At 46.2% G+C, this 21,467-nt stretch overlaps 1 protein-coding gene across 1 annotated transcript; it reads left to right on the forward strand.

Moving 5' to 3' along the window:
* LOC119373369 (nephrin-like) lies at positions 1 to 15,734 on the forward strand. The gene is made up of 5 exons (XM_037643390.2): positions 1 to 107; positions 1,321 to 1,533; positions 5,089 to 5,382; positions 12,863 to 13,123; positions 15,434 to 15,734. Exons 1-5 carry the CDS (start codon positions 2 to 4, stop codon positions 15,661 to 15,663), a joined length of 1,104 nt encoding a protein of 367 aa, XP_037499318.1. The 5' UTR covers position 1; the 3' UTR covers positions 15,664 to 15,734.
* The last annotated feature ends 5,733 nt before the right edge of the window (positions 15,735 to 21,467 follow it).

Consider the following 21,467-nt stretch of genomic DNA (forward strand, 5'->3'; position numbering starts at 1 on the left):
GATGACACCTCCGGAAATCACAGACTCCGACGGAATCGCTGTAGGATCCAAGCTTGGTTCTCTGGTGCAGAGCGAAGCACTTGAGCTTTTTTGCACCCCACCGCAAGGTATCGGAAGTACAGAATGATTTCGTAATTACCAATAGGCTTCATGTAGTTGCCTCAAACAAACAAAAAAAAGGCAAAAAAATGCGCGCTTCCAACTAATCCCCCTTCTTTCGTTTATTGTACATAGCGAGGGGCTCGACCTTGGCAGGTTTGATGAACACGCACTGGGATGGAATTCACTGGAGGAGAGAGAACGTGCGCTATCTGTACAGCCTCCGTTTAGTGGTGCCTCTAGCACTTAAGAAACGTGTCAGAATTATCTCGTCTATAACGTTCAAATAGGGTGTGAGACACAGTAAACATCAATGGCTGCTTAATGCGATTGAAAGCCTGGCAGAAGCAGCATGGAACTGCTGTATTTTGCAAACATAAAATTACTTTTTTTTTGTTCGGGAAAAAATAATCCTTATCCACATGTTTCTCGACCATCGTCCAGTTAAGACAGACACTAAAGCTACACTAGCATGTTTAATGTGGCTAAGTTTACAATAAGTCACTCCGTAACGTTTATATTAACTCAGAGATGCTGAATGTGAAAGCAAGTACTCAGGGCAAATTATGACCTAATATAAGCGTCTTGCAGAAAGCTTACATTTGCTCAGAAAAGCTTTTCTGTTTTATTGATGAAACACTGCTGTGATCTTAATCACCTGGTAATGAATTTTAGTTTTTCATAAGTGTGAATACAAGCGATCAAATTCATCAGTAACTTACTTTCTTTCACCTAATATAATCTGATTATTCCCGGCCCTCCGGGAAACGACGTCTTCAAAGGTCCACTAGCTCTCGACCACTCTTATGCAAGATGTGCAGCAACTATCGCTTTTCTTTTCATGCACAACAGCGGGCGTAGCCAAATGAACTGTTCAATGTCTTTAATATGGCCACACAATTAAGGCACGGATGGGAGAAGCGCATCATCCAGTCCTAAACAACAATTCCATTGTGTTGGCGGATCCAACACATTGGCTATCATTAGCCTATAACTCCTTGACAAGTACACCTTGTACCACACAGCACTGTTGCGAAAGCCGAATTTTCTCCGTTTTGTTCCTTCCGGTGTGCTGCGTCACGCAATCGTCGCGATGAGTAACCAACAGCTTCCTCAACTCTCGACCTTACGCGTCCTATAGTGCTTCGCAATACTGCTTCAATGCGCTTGTACCGCTCAGTGGACGCTGACAAATGTTCAAATATTCCCAAATTGTCGCAGAGTTTCCGAGTGCACGCATCCGCTGGCAGCTTCAAGACCAGTGGGGTCCCTCGTCTTCCAGCGCCGCTGGCACGACGGTGTTGGTTAGCGGCACTGGCTCTCTGCTGCGCATCGAGGCGCTCGACCGACGCCACCACGGACTGAAGCTGCGCTGTACCGCGAGCCGACCCGTGGCCGGTGCTGCGTCGGCCGCTGTCACGCTGGACGTCTTCCGTAAGGGTGACCGATAACCGTATCTACATGCTCGTTTCCGCCTTATTTAGAGGACGTCGTCCATAAAGCGACACTTACAGCGTTTGACGCAAACCTTGTCAGGGAGTTTTTTGAGTAGGTACATAAGAACCGGCAGAATGACGGATAGTAGACGGACATAAACTATGTATGTATGTATGTATGTATGTATGTATGTATGTATGTATGTATGTATGTATGTATGTATGTATGTATGTATGTATGTATGTATGTATGTATGTATGTATCAGGCCCGTAGCCAGAAATTTTTTTCGGGGGGAAGCCACTTGCTGAAAACCTTGACTATTTGAGAAACACACCTATTTTTATGATTTCTTTTTGGTAAAAACACGTACTTCACCAAAATTTCGGGGGGGGGGGGCTAGGGCCCCCTTGGCTACGGGCCTGGTATGTATGTATGTATGTATGTATGTATGTATGTATGTGTGTATGTATGTATGTATGTATGTATGTATGTATGTATGTATGTATGTATGTATGTATGTATGTATGTATGTATGCGTGCCTTATTTTTCCACAAAACCAATCCAGAGTTGCAGGGTGCGAATGGGGAAAGAAAGCGGCTCATGACCGTTAGACCAGCCCCCCAAAGCCCGTAAAAATACAGGAGCAGCAGAGCGAAAATACATTTGTATAAGACCGTTTTTAATACAGAAGCAAGCCTTTAATCTTCTCCTCTGTCGGCCGCGCTGTACACACCCAAAGATGTCGCCTTACAAACTAACTCGCATATGGGCCCTTGTCTTGAGGGAGAGAAAAAGCGAGATAAAATATGCGTACTACTTTTGGTTGGCGTTGTCCTTTTAACAATGACACCTTCCGGGCATGCCCATAGCAACAGCGAAACCACCACACCTTATATACTTTGCAATTTTACAAAGGAACAATGAAAGCCGTGAATGCGTTGCAGGAAATTCGGGAGAACAAAGTGAAATACAAGACTAGCGAGAGATGAAAAATTCTTGAACACGGGGTGTCGCTGGAACCTATGTTTCGACTAGTCTTGTTTTCTTCGAGGCAGCAGCTGCTTTACTTAGCTGTGTGTATCTGCACGCTTTGATAACTCTGCCCAAACCACAAGTGGACGAGGGATGGAGATCTCAACTTTTGCCTTATTAAGACTTAAACAACGCTAATTATCGCTCATGAGCGAATTAGGTAGAAAGAAAAGTGAGGGCAGGGCTTACCAACCGAAATATAGAAATTTCTAGCTGCATAATAGACGCTTCGGGCAATTTGGTGCAGGCTGAAAAACAGGGCACTGTTGGTCGGCTCTGCAAAAACAGATCGCGAGGACGTATATCACAGGCTCAAAATAATTTATCTCTATATAAACTGCGGAGAACGAGTCTAACCTAGAAATATTTTTTCGGGCAGCAAATCAAACTGAACCTGCTTGACCTCGTTTTGTTTGCTTTCTGTGCTGCGAGGCGATGCGCCAGTGCGACAAAGTTAATTTTTTTTATGTAACAAGTACCGTATTTACTCGAATCTATGCCGGCCCCGATTCTAAGCCGACCCCCTAAATTCGCAAGGCCAGAAAAAAGAAAAAACTTAATCATTCTAATCGAATCTAAGCCGACCCCCCCCCTCCCCACTTTCGCACATGGTTTTTTCGAAAAAAAAACAACGGCTTAGATTCGAATAAATGCGGTATGCTACACGTCGTGAATCTAGCTACCGCAGCATCTGCAAAAATATACGCGAGGACACTCGGAAATTCTTTGGAAATAAACTGTTCCGATGCCGAAGCGATTCTTTCCCGCCCTAGAAATGTTTGAACTACCATTCTTGAAAAATAGTTTTCATTGTATAAGATGCGTTGTAATTCCACGCAAGTGCAGTTCTTTGTTGCTGTTATCGTGAACCGGGCATGCGGGGCTTTTCAAGCAGTTCCATAATGTGACTTTTAGGGGCGAAGAACTTCAGGGTCTCACCTTGTCGGCGTGTCATGTCGTCGTCACGGTCCATCACAAACGGGCATGAGCAACGAAAATAGGGTAAATCCCACTACTCGCCACCGGTCCATGCTATGCATATTATGAGTTAAAGGTGCGTCGTTACTGACTAAAAAATTATGTTTGGCTTAGCAGCGGTGTCAGAATCCCCGACGAAATTTACCAAGGCGCTCAAGTTTCTTATCTAAAACTAGAAACGCCAACGTGCATCGCTATGGTAAAGTCATTTATTTGAAACACTACTTCTTGAAACATATCTGCAAAGTGATGGTGCGTCAGTGGACCGGTGGCGAGTAAAGCAGTAAAGAGTAAAGATCTTGCTGTTTGAAACACCGGCGCACACTGCATGCTTCGCCCCTCCCCAGGCTTCACGTTAGTGCAGCTGAAACACCCTTCCCTACTTGCTTCGCCCCTCCTCAGTTTTTTTCCTCGTTCGCGCGCTGTGCAATACGCCGTCATGAGCCTTTTGATTATATTTTTTACCTCGTTCCAATGGATTATGTACAGCCGCACGCATATTGTGAGGGAACTCATCTCAACATATTCGCTGTTGAACACTTCTATGTGTAGCGACTGAAATAAACTCAGAAGCATCTAGAGCGTATGTATGTCGTCGTCACGCGATAGCTTGGCTGACATGACACGACATGACAAGAACTTTATTAGAGTCCTGAGGAACTCGAATCTGGGGAGCCGGAGGCCCCCAGATCAAGTTAGTGGCTCTGCACATCGCGACGGATACCTTGGCTCAAGCACAAATTTGGACTGTTTGCCGAAATGGACTATTCGTAGAAAAGTGCTTATGTGGTGACTTCTGCGTTTGCATTATTGTGTGCTGATAAAAAGGAGGGGCTACGTTAGATTTATTGCGACCGCAGACCAGATGGCACAATCACACCGAGATACTCTGCGCATGTGCAGACTCTCAGACTCCCGATACTCTCGCGGTATCCCGTGTGAGAATTACACAACGCTTCCCAGCGTGCTATCCGACTGTACCGTGAGCTTAAATGAGAATTGAAGAGACGTACACACCACCACTATTTCAGTTTAGAACAAGTTTCTTTCATATTCATCCTGGTCCATATCTACGCCCGTTATCAACGAGACTAACCAGACATCATCATCCTGAATCTTTAACTCCATATCTCACAAGACCTAACGCCTTCAAGTTTTCTTTTTTTCCTCGCACTATTAACGAATGGAAGACACTGCCATTCTCATTGATTGATTCAGTTAAGCCGATCGACCTGACTGATTTCTGATATCCTAACTATAAACTTGAAATGTAAGCGTTTATCTCTTTATTTTTCTCCTTTTTGAATTCTGTGTTGTGTTTTGCAATTTACCCTTCCTGCTCGAGCCCATGTGGGCCTGAGTAGGTTGTAAATAAATAATTTTTTTTTATTGGCGCCAGTATGCCCTACGGCATAAGTTAAATAAAAAGAAAGAGTTAAATAAATGAATAGTTTTCGAGACTCGAGAATTCAGGTGTGATTTTTGACATTCGAGGCAATCCGCTGCCCTCGCTGAAGTTGTCCCGTACTCAACGGCGCAGTGGCTCCAGTTCAGGCCCTGCTCGTGCGCCGGGGTCCCTTGGTGGCTGGCGTGACAGCCGAGCTGGAATGCGTCGCCTGGGGCTCACGTCCCGAGCCGACGCTTCACTGGACGCTGGGCGGTCGTCCGATGGCATCGGCGTTCAGCCACTGGGACGGCCGGAACGTGAGCACGGCCACAGTCACGCTTAGACCGGCACCAGCTGACCACGGACGTCGCCTCGTGTGCACAGCCAGCAACCCCAGAACTCCTGCCGTTCCGCCTGTGCAGGACTCTCGTCGACTGGACGTGCACTGTGAGTCTCCACCGCCGTATTTGGGGAGATTTAGGTTTTCTTGTTCAAATAGCTTTCGGTACCCAAAGGAACCATAGGCGCATCAAAAATGTGACACCCGGCTATCACTCTTTTGTATTCCAGTCTAGTTTTGTTTTGTGTTGTTTTTTTACGCAGGGCGGTATTTCTTTCTCTTTTTTTCTCTACACAAACACTAGCGCTTCTTTCTCTCTCTACAGCTGGAAAAGGCGTCTCCAGTACATATCGCGAGAACACTACGCGATGTAATGGACTGCTTTACACCATATGCATGCATAAATCTTATTAAGGCGGAAACATTTCATGCCTCATAAAAAAAGAAAAACTGACCGACTGCGGTGTCGGTGTAAAGCAAAACAAAGAAGAAAAAAACATCCCGCGATGTTTGTGTCACAAAACAGTGTAAACGTAACTGCGCACCGCCAGGTGAACTGCAGCCAGTGCAGGAACAGTAAGCGGGCTAAGTACTTGAAGTGCTTCTTGCCGTATTTTCTTGCGTTAGTTAGTAATATCTTATTTGTGGCGTGCACGTTAAAGAACACCAGATGGTCGAAATTTCCGGAGCAATCCACTACTGCGTACCTCATAATCATATCTTGGTTTCGGGACGTAAACCATTGTCCACTTATAACGGTCGCTCAACTTGGAACGAAAAGTGGCCGAATACCTATTGCCATGGACATCAACGCCCGTCGTTAAAGTCACTGTAACGGGAAAAGTACCGCGTTCCTTTTCTCTTCACCGCCGCGCCCTTTCGGCGGCTTCGCCACATAAATGGTCCAGCTCGCTCGCCTCGCTAGTGTCTCCCGGCCGCAGACGCACGGCGCTTTGAAGGGCGATTGTTTTTATGGGCTCAGGAAAGCGTAAAGGAACATTACGACATCCCTTATCGTTTTGAGACTTCATCGAAAGCCTATCGAGGCATCGAAGAATGCCCGGGTAAGGCCCTCTTTGCCATTCCCAGCGGGAAAAAGGATGCCAAACGACGGGCTGTGTGGCTGCACAGAATTAGGCGGGAAAAATTTGTTTCCACGACTGATACCCGCATTGTGAGGTAAGCGCTTCATTGAGAATTCGCGAATGTTTCGGGGAATGTTGGCGCCTACCCTGCACTAGTGCAGCTTGTTTCGCGTGGTTGTCGCAGGAGGTTCATGCACAATAACATTGTATTATGTTTGGCGTAAAATTGATGCCTTTGGGCTCACATATAATGATCAGCGCGCCATGAAAACTGACTGCTACAGATTGGTACTGCCTGACGTGACTGTATGACGAACACAAATAACAGATGGTAGCATGAAAATAATGGCTGATGCTGTCGCGGCCGGTTCGCTTGCTTGATATGCACCAAAATCGGTATTCCGTGACGTGACTGTATGACCAACATAAATACCGTGCGGTAACATGAAAATAATGGTACGCATGTCATGTAAGGCAGGATCTTTATGACATGCTCATGATGCTCTCGCGGCCAATTCGCTTGCTTGATATGCACCAAAATCGGTATTGCGTGACGTGACTAATGCGAACGTTAATAACAGGTGGTAACATGAAAATAATGTCACGCATGTCATGTATGGCATGATTTACATGCCATGCCCATGATGCTCTCGCGGCCGGTTCGCTTGTTTGATATGCACCAAAATCGGTATTGCGTGACGCGGCTGTATGACCAACATAAATACCGTCATGATTTTCACGTCACCACTTGTCATTCGTGTTCGTCATACAGTCACCTCACGCTATACCAATTTGGGTGCATTTCAAGCTAGCGAACCACCCGCCATCGCAGCATGAGCGTGGCAAGTAAGTCATGCCGTACATTACATGGAAGTCATGATTTTCATGTTACCACCTATCACTAACGTTAGTCATACAGAAATAGCTCGTCATAAAAATTTTGGTATATATGCATTTCATTAAAGGACCGCGAGCGCCCCGAAACCATGTCATGTAAATCATGTTTTACATGTCATGTCTGTCATGATTTGCACGTTATAACCAGCCACTTATGTTCGTCATACACTTTTGTCGCGCCATACCAATTTTATTGTGTGTCAAGCTATCGAAGCGGTCGCGAGCGCACCATGAGCGTGGCATGTAAATCATGCCGTACATGGCATACATGTCATTATTTTCATGTTATTGCCTTAATTTAAATTTTTCATACAGTCATGTTATGTCATACCAAATTTGGTGTACTTCCCATTAACGAAGCGGCCAGGACAGCACAAAGTCGGGGGCGGATAGATAGATAGATAGATAGATAGATAGATAGATAGATAGATAGATAGATAGATAGATAGATAGATAGATAGATAGATAGATAGATAGATAGATAGATAGATAGATAGATACGTACGTGTCTGCATTTATTAAATGCTTCGCATTTAATAAATACAGACAGCCGAGCGCGTAAATGCCGCGCAGTTCGCATTTCTTTATCGCGTTAGCACGCGTGCGTGCGCATGTAGGCAAGTGAAAATTGCCGCTATTTCTTTCCTAATCAGTCAGAGAACAACGGTATGCTTCATTCGGGGCTGCAAAAGCGCACGCAATGCGTAAAACGTGCGTTACTCCACGTGAAATCAACACCGCACCGCCGCAGCTTCGGCGGCGCTGGACCAAATATGGCGGCGCGCACGACGGTCGCGGTACTTTTCCCGTTCCAGTGACTTTACCCGTCGTACGATTGAAGCGCGGCTAGGTGAGGAAGGGACGAATAACGAAAACCAAAAACTCAATGGAAATTTTTTTCTACTACTCATAATTTTATATATGCCAAAGTAAACTAGAAATTTATTTTGCGGTTTATCGGACAGTTGGCTAAATAGTTAACCGCCTCAGTTTTTTTCGGTTGAACGCCATAAATGGGGGGCGTATGCAGGTAGTCTGCTATGCGGGCTTGCGTTTAGTTCGGGCCGGTTTCACCAGCTTCGACGCACTGTCGGGTGAACGTGGCATCGCTCACCTTTGCGCGACGGTTTCGTGCGTATCTTCCGTAGGTTATTCATTTGCTTGTGTATATTTTTTTTTCAGCAGTGGCACTTCGGAGAAGCTAAATTAGATCACAGAATGCGTAGATAACCGCTCCAGTGACAGCAGACTGCTTTCGCTGCTGCACGGCCGGCGTGTCCTCGCCTTTCGTGACGGTGAATGCGGCACGCTAAGCTAAGCAACGCTCTACTCTAAGCTTGCCAAAGTGATACTTTCAAGGCTGCTTTTTCGCTCCAGTGGGTTTCCTCCATTGGGCAACGTGAGTTTTCGAGCTATTGTGCTATTGTGGTCGTGAGTCACTGCATCATAATTTCTTCATCTGCATAGAATTCCGGTGTATATTGCAAGTACACTAGTTGGATAATAAAACAAGCTTGCTTCCCCAAGATTTCTTGTCGATCTTCCTTTTTTCTCGCACACGCACTTGGCGAGCCATAAAGACGCAATAAGATCGCGTAGTTATCAAAAGCATCTAAAACATGAGCAATTAAAAAACAAACTTGAATTTCGCGCTACGCAGGGCAAATGCGTGACGTCGCTACCGCTTCCGGTTGGCACGTCCTAATTTTTTAAAATTTTTTGTTTGCTGTTAGTTGTCCTCGCGATACGTATATCGCGACGGTGACAACGAGCCGCGAACTATTTGACACATGGGCTTCTATGGAAGTTTCGCTACCAGTTTACATATACCTTGCGTAAACCACCACCACAGTTATATAATTTGGGGCGTGTGCACGTTGAAAACTGTGGCTGCGTTCTAGCAGGTGAAACGAGTGATGCATCAGTGAAGCTCCCAAGTATGCGGTGTTCACATGTTGACAAACATTAGTGCAAGTAACTCTGTGCGAGTCGTGGAGGTGCCGCTGTCGCTTTTAATACGTACAAAATGCGTTGTGCCATCAAGGCGTGTCACGGTCGTTACGGCACCAGTGTAAGCATTCCCCACCGCAACTGACCAGTTCTGCTGTCGCACTAAAGGCAAGGATAATCACAGCAGCGCAAGCACAACACACTCTGCGCCCGCAAGAAACGTCTCATTGTAGACATGAGGCAAAACAAGTAAAAAGAATCGCTTTTAAAGTTGACTTCGTTCTGAAGAATGCTGTTTCCACTACAGATACAGTGTTTAACAAAACGGAACTATTCGCATTGCAGCGTAATGCGTTTTTAACTGTTAATCTTCACTATATAGCATGTCATTGTCCTGACATCCAGTTTACTGTTCTGCGGGTACCCGCGTGCAGTTTTAATGTGGAAGCTTGGGGGCGTAGGTGTCCATTACAAATCAGGCACAGCGCGAAAAGTCCGACAGAACCCGCGCATTGTTGGGGTCAATGCAAATGCGAAGCAGTGATCGTGCAGCGGCATATGCCGGATCTTTTATTGTAGACCGACGTCTTTTGAGTAGATTGAGTAGTTGTGCGCATATTGTGGGCTTACCTGGCTCGCCGAATACACTGGCGTCTAAATGGTAGCCCACGGTCGGACGTAACGCCGGCGCTCACGTGAACGCAGAGGCATCAATTTTATAGCTACGAAGTGCCCGCTACGGTGCGATCACGTGTACATGTATAGTCAAGCGCAACGCTACACAATAGATTGCAGAGGCATAGGTGTACATATGTAACGCTTATTACGTTGATATAAAAACTGATAGCCAATTTTGCAACCGCAATCGGTGTTGTCCTGACATAAAGCTTGTACAAGGTCTTTCTGCAAAGCAGTTTGAAGCAGTGGCGTGATTCTGTAATACCTCACGGCCACGCACAATGCCTGGGTTCGATTCCGGCTCGAGCCGTGATTTTCATTCTTTGCTTCCATCGGCATATTTCACCCATCGACAACGACGCAGGCGCCGCATTTAGTGCTACTCTGGCTCCTTCGCGCTGCCGCGTTGATTTACAAAGTCTGGTTTGATATAGACTGTGAATCACCGGAGGTGGTGGTGGTGGTGGTTGTGTCTTTATTACACCCAAAAAGAGGGGGACGTATACCTGCGTGCAACGGGAGCTATATGCGAGTGTGTGCCACACGTGACCGGTGGAAAGGATTTCATGACGTAGGTGACAGGAAGTCGCGTTATTCATGTCAGGACCTGCGAATCGTGTTCGTCTACACTGAAGTCCTCCTGTGTCAATTTTGGTGTATACCAAGTTAAGGAGATGATCACAAGAGTGCCAGGACGTAGGCTGCTAGATAGATAGATAGATAGATAGATAGATAGATAGATAGATAGATAGATAGATAGATAGATAGATAGATAGATAGATAGATAGATAGATAGATAGATAGATAGATAGATAGATAGATAGATAGATAGATAGATAGATAGATAGATAGATAGATAGATAGATAGATAGATAGATAGATAGATAGATAGATAGATAGATAGATAGATAGATAGATAGATAGATAGATAGATAGATAGATAGATAGATAGATGTACGGATGGATGGATGGATGGATGGATGGACGCACGGATGGACAGACGGACGGACGGACGGACGGTAGAAGCGGTCAAAGTGCCTTCGGTTCGCTAAGAAATGCTTCGCGTTTACTAAACGGGGTCAAAGAGACCCACACACACAGCGCTGATTTACAACGGTTTATTGTTGAAATGAAGTAAATATATGCTGTACTGATATGCGTAACACTTCAACAATCATGAATGAAAATTCAGACAACCTGATGTAGAAATAAGTAGTGGTGATAATAATACCCACATGTTAATGTTTGCCGTTCAGACGTGTTTATATAGGCTTTTGTCGAGATGCAAGTGCAGTAGACGGAAAAGTGTATGTAGCTTCAGAGAAATGAGTACGCACTAGGTTTGAAAAATTGAGGCTTGCTTTGCAGAACAGAACACTACACACTGCGACACTCACAATGACAGTCTTTTTTTGCGTTAAAAATAGGACGTACTTGGACAATTACCGAGAGTCCCCTTCAGTTAGTAGGACTTGTTCCTGGGCTATGCTACTCTCAGTGCGTGTTACTTACAGGGTGTCAGTGCGTCGAGGTGTCAGTGTGCACAGGGCGTCACCTGGCGACTCGGGAAGCGAGTTGATGTTCTGTACTTTTGCCCGCTCTTTCGGCGTTGTTGTGCGTCTTATTGTCACCGAACAACACAGAAGACCAGGGGAAGATGGAGGCTTGTAGCGATGTGAAATCGATGAACAGATAACGTCGCTGGAGCGAACGTAAGTGGATTTGTCTTCTTTGAGGCAGCAACTTGACGGAGACAAACCCACTAGGTCAAACGTTGGCTCCAGCGGCAATGCCTGATCAACGATTTCTCATCATTGCCACCGAGCCATTTCAAGCCCGTTTCACCTTATAGGACTTAAGTTGTCCCAAACAGAACTCGAACACTCCGTCCAGCACGATATCATTTCCGAAACCACCTATGCGTCTTTTCTAGGGAGCATGGTTGAAGTTATAGCGCACGAAGCGTGTCTTAGGTGTTCAAAATACGTGTGGCGGCTTTTTTATCTGTGATCACCAACTCTTTTGATAAGGCAATTGGAACCACAATTTGCGATCACACACAGAACGCCATGCTCTCTTTTAGGAACTTTACAGTGTACAATAGATGGTGTTAGCCGGGTAGATTTGTTACCCTCGTTGAAATTTTCATCGAGATTGTTTAATTCCGTTTTATTCAATACATTCTTCATCATTATTGCAATCATCCAGGTCCTCTGCTTGCTGCGGCCACGCTATAACCGGAAACTTCTCAATCTCATCTTCCCACTTAACTGTCTGTCTCCCTCTCGCGGTTTACCTTCTTTTGGAATACAGTTTGTTACTCTCAGTGACCAGCGGTTATCTCGCCTACCCGCTACATGGCATGCCCATTTCTTCTTGATTTCGACTAAGGTGTCCTTAACACCCGTTTGTTCCCTGACCCAGTCTGTTCACTTTTTGTCTGTTAAGGTTACACCTTTGATCCAGCGGCCGCGATTTTCCTTTGCATTGCTCGCTGCGTCGTACTATATTTAAGTTCAACCCTCTTTGTAAGCGAGGAACTTTATTGAAAAAGACCAAAGGCATCGGGGTCAGGGGTGGAAGTGAAGAGGCTCCATCTCTTCACCCGGTCGGTGGCTGCACCCAGGTCGGCACGGGAAAATGCAGCTCCTCCGCTACGGCCCGGGCCCTAAGCCTCCAGTTTTATGCTCCATAGGTGGGCACCCGTAACATGCAGCTGCTATATACAGCGATACACCGATATTATCTGCAGCGATGCATTCTTAGTCTGCTGTGAAATAACGCATCAACCGCTTGACAGAAATTTTGAACGGTTGAGCAAGCATAGCGCGCGTGTGCGTTGCCTGCTGTGACCTGTGAAACAGGTGCGCAGGTGCAATCGCCCTCCAGAACTGCTACACGCGTACGTTCGAACACCGGACAGACTTTCGTACTCAAACTGTGAATCAATCAGTTTCATTTCGGTGCTTTCGCGCAGACCCTCCGGAGGTGCAGCTGGAGACGTGCAACGCAGCAACAGGCTGGGCGTGTCTTCGCTGTCGGGTGGATGCGAACCCGCCTCCGCTGCGGCTCACCTGGACGCGAGACGGAGAGCCGATGCGGGACGTGCCCCCACTGTCCGCCGTGCTTCGATGGCGGCAGAAGCAAGGCCGACTGGAGCACTACGCTTGCGCCGCAGAAAACCCTCTTGGCGCAGCGTCCAGTCGACCGGTGGGGCTAATACTGCTCGAGAAGCATGGTACGCGAGATTACTTTCCAGATTCCGCTATTTCCGCATTATGCACTTTTAGGGTATCACAAGACGTACACACAGTTTTTTTCATTCGTCAAGGTATTTGTGCTATTCTCTCTTTGAATAAACATTGGGACGCTTCACAGAGCTCGTACTTCTTTAGAATTCAGCTGAACAATTGTGCAAGTGAGAACGCCTTGAGCATTGCGCCGTGACCTTTTCCTTGTTGCTCTAAATGTTTTTACAGTATGCTTGAAAAGAAAGAAGAAAAAAACTTGGAGGACGCTTGAGCGTCGCCTTCAAGAATAGAACGTGATAGCGTAATCGGGCTCCGCGCGCCTCGCCTTCTCAACTGCTAGCCTGCCTTCGGTTCTCGGCGCATATCCCAACAGTACCGCAAGGAAACGAACAACTGTGCGCGTAACATTGGCCGTTTCAAACTAGCCTAGAATGCCTACTGCAAGTACAGTTGTTAAGTGCCGACTACGCCATAGTTCTGCCTTTTGCGATTCAACGAAGGGCCCAATACGCGTCCGTACGGCATCACGCGAACCTAGGCAGCTGCTCACTTTGTTGATGCTTTTGCAGGCGACGATGATTAAGTATGTCTGAGTGCTCTGTAATGGATGGGCCTTTAAAACAGCGACTCGTTGCGCAATTCACATGTTTTGACGCCTGGAGCGATTCTACGCTTTTGCCACGCAATATTACACGCGCTAAGGAGACTCCTCCGACTAAATGGCATTCGCCTAGGCGATTTTGTTTTTGTCAGAACCAGTTTCAAGTAGTGGCGCGGCTCTGTGGTAGAACACCTGCTTGTTACGCAGAAGGCCTGGGTTTGATTTCCTCTCGAACCGAATATTGTTATTCTTCACTTATATGCAACTATCTCTAATTTTCGCTCAGGAACAGAATCGATTTTTCGCCCACAACCAACGACGCCGATGACAACATCGCCACCTCTGCGAAATGAGCTCTTCAACGCTATCGTGTTAAAGCAGTTTAGAGATTGGTGTAATACGTGTTGAAGAAAGCGGCTTCCAGAAAAAGACAACCAAATATCTACAAGAGGTGTTCAAATGAAAAGGTACGAAACGACATTGTGGGTATAAATGAAGACTTTCTTCAAAGTGTACACTATGTGCCTGATCACAACGATCCCATTGGTGAACGAGCCGAAGGATTCCTTGCTCCCAGAATTCCCGTGGCCGCGACGAGACCCAGTCCTTCACAGCGTCCTTGAGTTCGTCGTCCTAGTCGAAGCCCTTCCCTTTCGGGTGTTTTTTCAGGGGACCAAACACGTGGAAATCCCAGGCGATGAATGGTGGCTGGTTTAACACCTCCCGCTGTCAGAAATCGGATGACGCCCCGCTACGCCCAATCGCCGAATTTTGCAATGTGAATGCCATCCTGTATTCACACGCACTGCCGCGTTAATTGGACGGCGCTCTTTATCAGAGGCTCTGCTCTATATTGCACGTGCGGGCACCCCTGCATGCTCCGATCCATGGCAGAGACTCCAATCGTATCCGTAGATGTCTGGCTACATTCCCCCATAGTGTCATAGGCATCTATGTAAGTGGTCATGTGTTACGACATTTTGTACCTTTTCATTTGAACAGCCCCTGTACATTCCCTTCGTATGTCATAAAATGTAATAAGGAAGAAAGTGTGATGATTACAAGCTCAACGTGCTCAGCAAGGAGCAGCCGCATATCATAATTCAGTAGTAGAAGCAGCAACGCTGGACTGGTTCATATGAGAGGGTTGGGAAGCCTCCAGTGTTTAGCCGTCACCAACCAGTCTTCACTCGTATCAGCATCTTTTTTTTTATTTTTAATTATCTCGTGATATAGAAACCCTGGCGGCAGCAAGGTAACCGATCGCATTTTTAAATAGATGATACTCCCTGAAATAAATAGCAGGCTGTAAGTACCTGCGATATTCAATCGAGATTCCATGAATTACGTTATATTATACTGCAGCTTTTCCCGCTGTTATGTCAGCCCTGTTTGCCCAACTTGAAATAAAGTTTGTGGGGCTGCATTCGGCAGCAGAACTTGGTTGTCACTAAACGACTGGCGGCTTGTTAACGTACATTCTGCGTTAAGGCCACTATTAACAAGACGAGGACGACAGGACACAAACATGGCGCTGGCTAACATCCATATTTTATTGCGTTTGGAAGTGTTTGTGTCCGCCACGTTTGTGTCGTCTCGCTTGCGTCTTGATCCAGCGCTCTTTCGTCGTTCAATTTCAACATGTGCCAACGAGCCGAATTCAAGACGCTAATAAAGGCCATTATCGAACACGCAGGGAAGGCGACCATGTCGACGGCCCTAACTGCAGCGCTGCTTCTCCTGCTCGCTCTCGTGCTGCTACTCGTGGCATTCCTCTGCATACTGGCGTGGAATAGACGCCGACTGTGGCTGCGAGGGCTGCGTGGTCGAGCCAGAGGACAACGTAGCGGCGAGGTGTTGCGCGCGGCCTCGTACACTGGGCAAACTGCGTCGTTCGAACGCGCAGAGGCCCACAAGCCTGCGTAGGCCAGACCTCTTCAGCTTACGAAAGTTGCAATGCTACATCTTGTACACCACACGAGTGGAAACAAACGATACTAAGCGCTTTCGTTTCGCCAGAAGAGTCGGTGAAATATGAAAACACGGATTTTTTTTTTTTGGAGCATCGCGGCATGGACGAATGTAGGGCTCCCGTTGTGCTGGTAGAGTACATGTTTAGTTCCTCTCGTATAGATGGTTTACCCAATGACAGCGGCAGCAAATTGAAGAGCGGCGCTTTTTAATTTGCTAAAATCGTACAGTAGCAACACTAGCGCGCTCTACAATCGTGGTAGAGAGAGCGCTCGCGCTATCCTCTTTCTCTCCTCCTAACTCCCTTTCCCTCCTCCCGAAAGAGCTGGCAACTGCTCCTCTATGTGGCAGTTGCCAGCTCGCTCTCTCCCTCTTTCCTCTGTGTCCTTGTGTACCTATATGTATGCAAATCAAATAAATAAATAAATTTCACGACGGGTGCTCATGACGTGCGCGTGACGTAGGTTCTTTCCTCCGTGTCATATACTTCCCTGTGTAGCTTCCAGAGCGCTCGTCGGGACGAGCGAAAGCGCTTAAAGCGGGCGAGAAATCGCTGCAACCCCGCTCGTTCTTGGCGTGTTCGAAAAAAATTGTGCCGGGATCTATTCGTGATGCGATAAACGCGTTTACTGTATTCAATCGAGGATTACTTCTGAAGTAGTTCAGCAACCCTTTAAAGGATAACAAATTAAAAATATCGCGCGTGCCGCGCTGCAATTGGACAATCACCCTAGTGGGTATATACCACACGCCTGCATGAGAAACGTCGTCGGGCTGAAAAGAAGGAAGAAAGCATGGCTGCCGCTATCGTACCCGCCGCGCCCGAAGACCATGGAGAAGGCTTCTGCCGCTTCTGCGCCGGGGACAGCAGCAGCGAACCTCTGGTGACGCCTTGCAACTGCGAAGGTAAGGAGAGAGCATTATAAAATCGGGCATAAAACGTAGGTGTTGAGGTCGGCAAGGAGAGCTCATTGCCTACAAGATGAAACGGTGTTCACTGATCGGCCAGTTCTGACAGGTCTGCCCACTGGTCTGCCTAACGTATACGTGAAGTAGCGGGATTCAAGCACGCAGGCTACGAGTCGCTGCGGGATTAGGTGTATTAGGTGTTTCTATACATCGTGTTTTAAGAAATATGTCCGAGAATGCCGAAAATATATCTACTTCGATATTTGCCCTCCACCTTCAGCATTGCGTTATTTTTTTTTTTGTAGCGGCGGACATCTTAACACAACCAGACATATTAAGTTGTGCTGCAGTAATACAAATTATGGTAATGAACTTGTTTATTAGAGGAGCCATGCAGTCAGGTAAGCCGAATATTGAAGCCCTTGCGAATAGCCCATTGCCGCTTTCATGTATAAAATATGCGCGCGCTGGTAATTCTTGCAGTGATGAAATCCGGCCTACATTACCTGTGAAGGCTCAACTGAAATCTCCTAACAGCGCAACTGCGATACTCTTCCGAGACATCCAAAATGAGCTAGCGTCGCCACATCAGGCATCGATAAACATCCCTTTTTGGGTGTGTGGGCTGCGCTTTCCACGGTAGCAAATGTGCGCTTCCGTGGTGCGCTTTCCGTGGTAGCAGTTTAATAAATGCAGAAGAACGAACACCACTGCAATCGTTGTCAGAAACAGTGACGTCATCCTGGTCGTCTTCTAGTCTATGACAGTCGCGCTCTTCGGCGCGTCAGTTTCGTTTTCAGGTGAAGTACGTCAAGTATCATCAGCCCGCAAAAATTCCTGTTGCACGCTTTTTTGGAAATATCAAAGCGGTAATGTCTTCTTCGCAGGAAGGGCTTAATTATCTCATTGCGCCAGGTCAATTGTTTTCTCTGTTTAAAAAGCAGAGCTCACCTTTACATTTCCTGCTCTACATAATCTTTCTAGTCACCTTAAAATGTCTATACCGCGCTAGAAAAAGTTATTATAAAGGTAGGAAGCAAACATCGCATTTGCCTCATTTTTGGAGTTTTTCGGGGACGTTTCTCGAACACTGTCGGCCGATGCATCTGCTGCGTGCGCAATCTCCTTCCTAATTATCTCATGCGTTCTCCCCTGTTGCTCCTTTCCCATATTTATTGCATATGTTGAGGCGTACGCCACTCGCAAGACAAATGCGGCGCAGTCAGCAGGCTTCCTGTTAGCCACCTTGATGAATGATTCACACAATCTCGCACCTAAGCCCACAATACTTAAGACCCGTAGTTACGGACATACCAGGAAAGATTTACACGGCACCGTGAGACAATCAAGGACTCTCTCTACTGCTTCGTCGATTTCAGGCGCAGCTAAAAAACATATGTAAAGGGCACCGCTTACCCCTTCTTTTTTTTTTTTTTTGAAAACATGCCTTGCCCCCCCCCCCCCCCACCCATAAATTCTATTTTCCGAGCGTGAGCTATGATGCCCCTTAATGGCGTTGTTTCTCGACGACGGTAATATGTTTATAATTATAATGGCTTTAACCACTTTTTCAATGCTACCCAATCTAACGAAACTAGTTACATTAGTGTAGCATACTACTAAGCCGTTTATAAGGCACTTAGTCTTGCCAGCGTATTACTGCCTTACACAAACGCATACCACCGTACAAATGTAGAGGACTTGTAAAGCAGGTCTTGTCGAATCATAGCTCCTTCATACACACCCCATTATGAGATTCTTGTTGACGACAATCGAACGCAACGTGCCACAAAGGGCGTTTGTGAATCAAGCTTGAAAGCGTGCGTGCGGCTAGTTGTTTTTAGCAGTTTCGCTGCGCTAGATACAGAAATATAAAGCTTAATAGGCACACGTGGAGCGAAAGCACTGGCGAGTGCAATCGAAATAGATTACTGTATATTTTTTTCAGGTACCATATCGACTTCGCACAAGTCATGCCTCGAGAAGCGCATTCTCCAAAACGGATTGACGCGTTGCTACCTCTGCAACTACAAGTACGAGTACAAGGTCAAGACCAAGGTAATGGCGCAGCGATGTTTCCATAGTTCCCCCTTGCGCTCGCTATCTATAGGCGAGACCAAGGACACACGATGAGAAAGGATGGCATGCAATATGATGCGTTTGTGCGTTCTAATCGTGTCGCCGCATTTTCTTGTCGGCAAGTGCGCAACGCAAGGAGAAACTATTAGCAGCCACCAACTCACAGCTCGTTATTCCAAGTATTCAAGGTATTTCAAGTATTCCAAGTCACTGCTCGTTAGAGCAATATTTTACTTGAACCGATTGCTCACGTCATGTTTCTGCTTATCGTGTGGATTGGGGAAATAATGTGGCTACTGATTAAGCAGAATTTAAAGTGTTCATTAATTGCTGATCGTGCAATACTAGACGCATGCAACCGCCCTACGGATAGGTTAGTTTTTTATAATCGTGGTACTTACATCTTCATCGTGATATAACCTAATGAGCATGGGGAGATGCTTACCATCAATGCGCATGTCAAGTTTATTGCTTTAAAGTATCTTTCGCACGAAAAAAATTCTTTTGAAGTGTGTTAAAAATAATATATTACAAAACTTCGATTCACAACGTCCTCAGAGCGGTGTACGTGACAACCGATTAAGACTTGCCAAATACAGCATCAGTCTTACAGCTGGTGTGCGTGGAAAGTAAGGTCGTTTGATCGCTTTAGATAGTTGCAAATAATTGTTGTACTATGAAATTTCCTCTACACTTAAGGTCACCTCGAAGTGGCCGCGATGTCTCTAGAGAACTAAACGAGCCACTTTGATTATATTTTGTGGCAATAGCAGGTAACGTATGGGCGATGTGTGGGCAAAGTTTAACGTACGTGGTTTCCTATTTGGCATAGAATATGAAACTCTGTATTGGGAAGAACTGTAACAACCACTGAGTTGATTTGTAATTAAAACCTTGGAGCGAAAATGTGTGACATGCACATTAATGTAAGAGTGCGTAGAGGACGTGCACTCTTTCTTTCTTTCGGAATTCTATACCCGCGGCGCAATCGATTTGTGTGCGTATGTTGTTTTAAATTGTGGGGTTTAATTAGAGGTGGGTAAGGAGATTCATAAAACTGCTCCGAAGAAACATCCTAAGTGGAAATCGAGCGAAATTCTTCAAGGTCGGGGGAATCGCTGCGCGTGCCTTGGTGAACAGAGAAAGGCTGTGTTCAGTGGCTTATGCCTTCTTTCACCGATGTCCACGTCACCGATGTCCACGATCATTTCACCAGGTTAGTTTCTATCAGTAAGATAATCAATGAATGAGCTTCATTTCCAACGCAATAGTTTGGAGGCACCTCAGGAGAAAAGCTTCCAAGGGCACCTTGAGGGGTCTTTGGGGCCCGACAGAAGGCGGTACAAGTGTACGGTTTTTAACACAGCGTATACACATGTGCCAGCATGCGTAGCGTGCGCTGAACGTTTTAAAATATGAATCAGAAGAAAATGTGAACAATATGTAATATCGAGTAAGCATAATGCGTACACTTAGATTAGAAAGAAATGCTTCTATCAAGTTTATGTTTCGAGTTGTTTCCGTATAACTTCACAGTAAAAAAAGAAACAAGTATCAAATTGGCAATATAAGTACCAAAAGTTATAATAAAATCGCGTAGCTTCAATATAACAATAGGTAACCAAAGGCAAATTGAAAGAGGCAGTGCGAATGAAATTATTGCCGTAATGTCGCAAGGTAGTGTTTTACTATTGTTGAAGGTGACGGTTCACTTGTGAATAACGGGGTTCAGTTAACGAAGAGGCGACATTGCAGGCGCCATCGAGTCTTGGACAAGCACGTATTCTGACTGCTGCCAGCTCTTTTCGTTGCGCCGGAATTGTAACGGCGAATGCTTCTTCTATAACTGACTCGGCTCCCTCTTTTGGCGTGAATTTGTGCGCGTTTCATCACACGTGTATGGTTGGCGAGCGAATATTTCTTGCCAATTCCAATTTTTTGAGACATACAAAAACTATGTCCATCTAATGGTCCTGCATATTTTTGATAATGTATGTCCCTGAGAATCTTTCCCTTTGTGAAGTCGCCACGGTGGTCTAGTGGTTATGGTGCTCGAGTGCTGACCCGAAGGTAGCGGGATCGAATCCCAGCCGCGGCGGCCGCATTCTCGATGGAGGCGCAAATGCTTGAGGCCCGTGTGCTTAAATTTAGCTGCACGTTAAAAAACCCCAGGTGGTCGAAATTTCCGGAGCCCTCTACTACGGCGTCTGTCAAATCATATCGTGGTTTCCGGAAGTTAAATCCCAACAATTCTTGTTAATATTATTTCCCCTTTGTGTTCTTTGCAGATTACATTTAATAACACTTACACAAATAACAGTTATGCAGTGTCGAACGCGTGCTCCCGCGTTGAGGACAATGTGCCATAAATGCGCAACAACTGAATAGCTTTACCTCTACGTTCAGCTATGTGACTGCAGCGTTCTATTCGGAGCTCGAGGTCGTGGGCTCAATTGATGGCTGCCACGATTGCTGTCCGCTGTAGCCATGACAAAAAAGAAGTACCTGCTTGCTGAACTCGGCGTAGTCGAATTCAATCGGGAGCTTCGTCTCACGTCTTCTCTTAGGACCGCAAACTTGCTTGGGGGCACTTAAATGAATGCATGATACAATGAACCGCTCTGCTTTGCAGTCCGTGGCGATGTGGTTCATATCGGAGGAACACCGACGAGACGTGTTCCAGCTGCTGTCGATGCTCACTCAGTACATGTGCGACACCATCATCATCGTCATCGCGGTCGTCAAGAGCATCGAGATGGTGGTACACGCCC

Source organism: Rhipicephalus sanguineus, chromosome 11, assembly GCF_013339695.2.
Source record: "Rhipicephalus sanguineus isolate Rsan-2018 chromosome 11, BIME_Rsan_1.4, whole genome shotgun sequence".
In the NCBI taxonomy this organism is placed as follows: domain Eukaryota; kingdom Metazoa; phylum Arthropoda; class Arachnida; order Ixodida; family Ixodidae; genus Rhipicephalus; species Rhipicephalus sanguineus.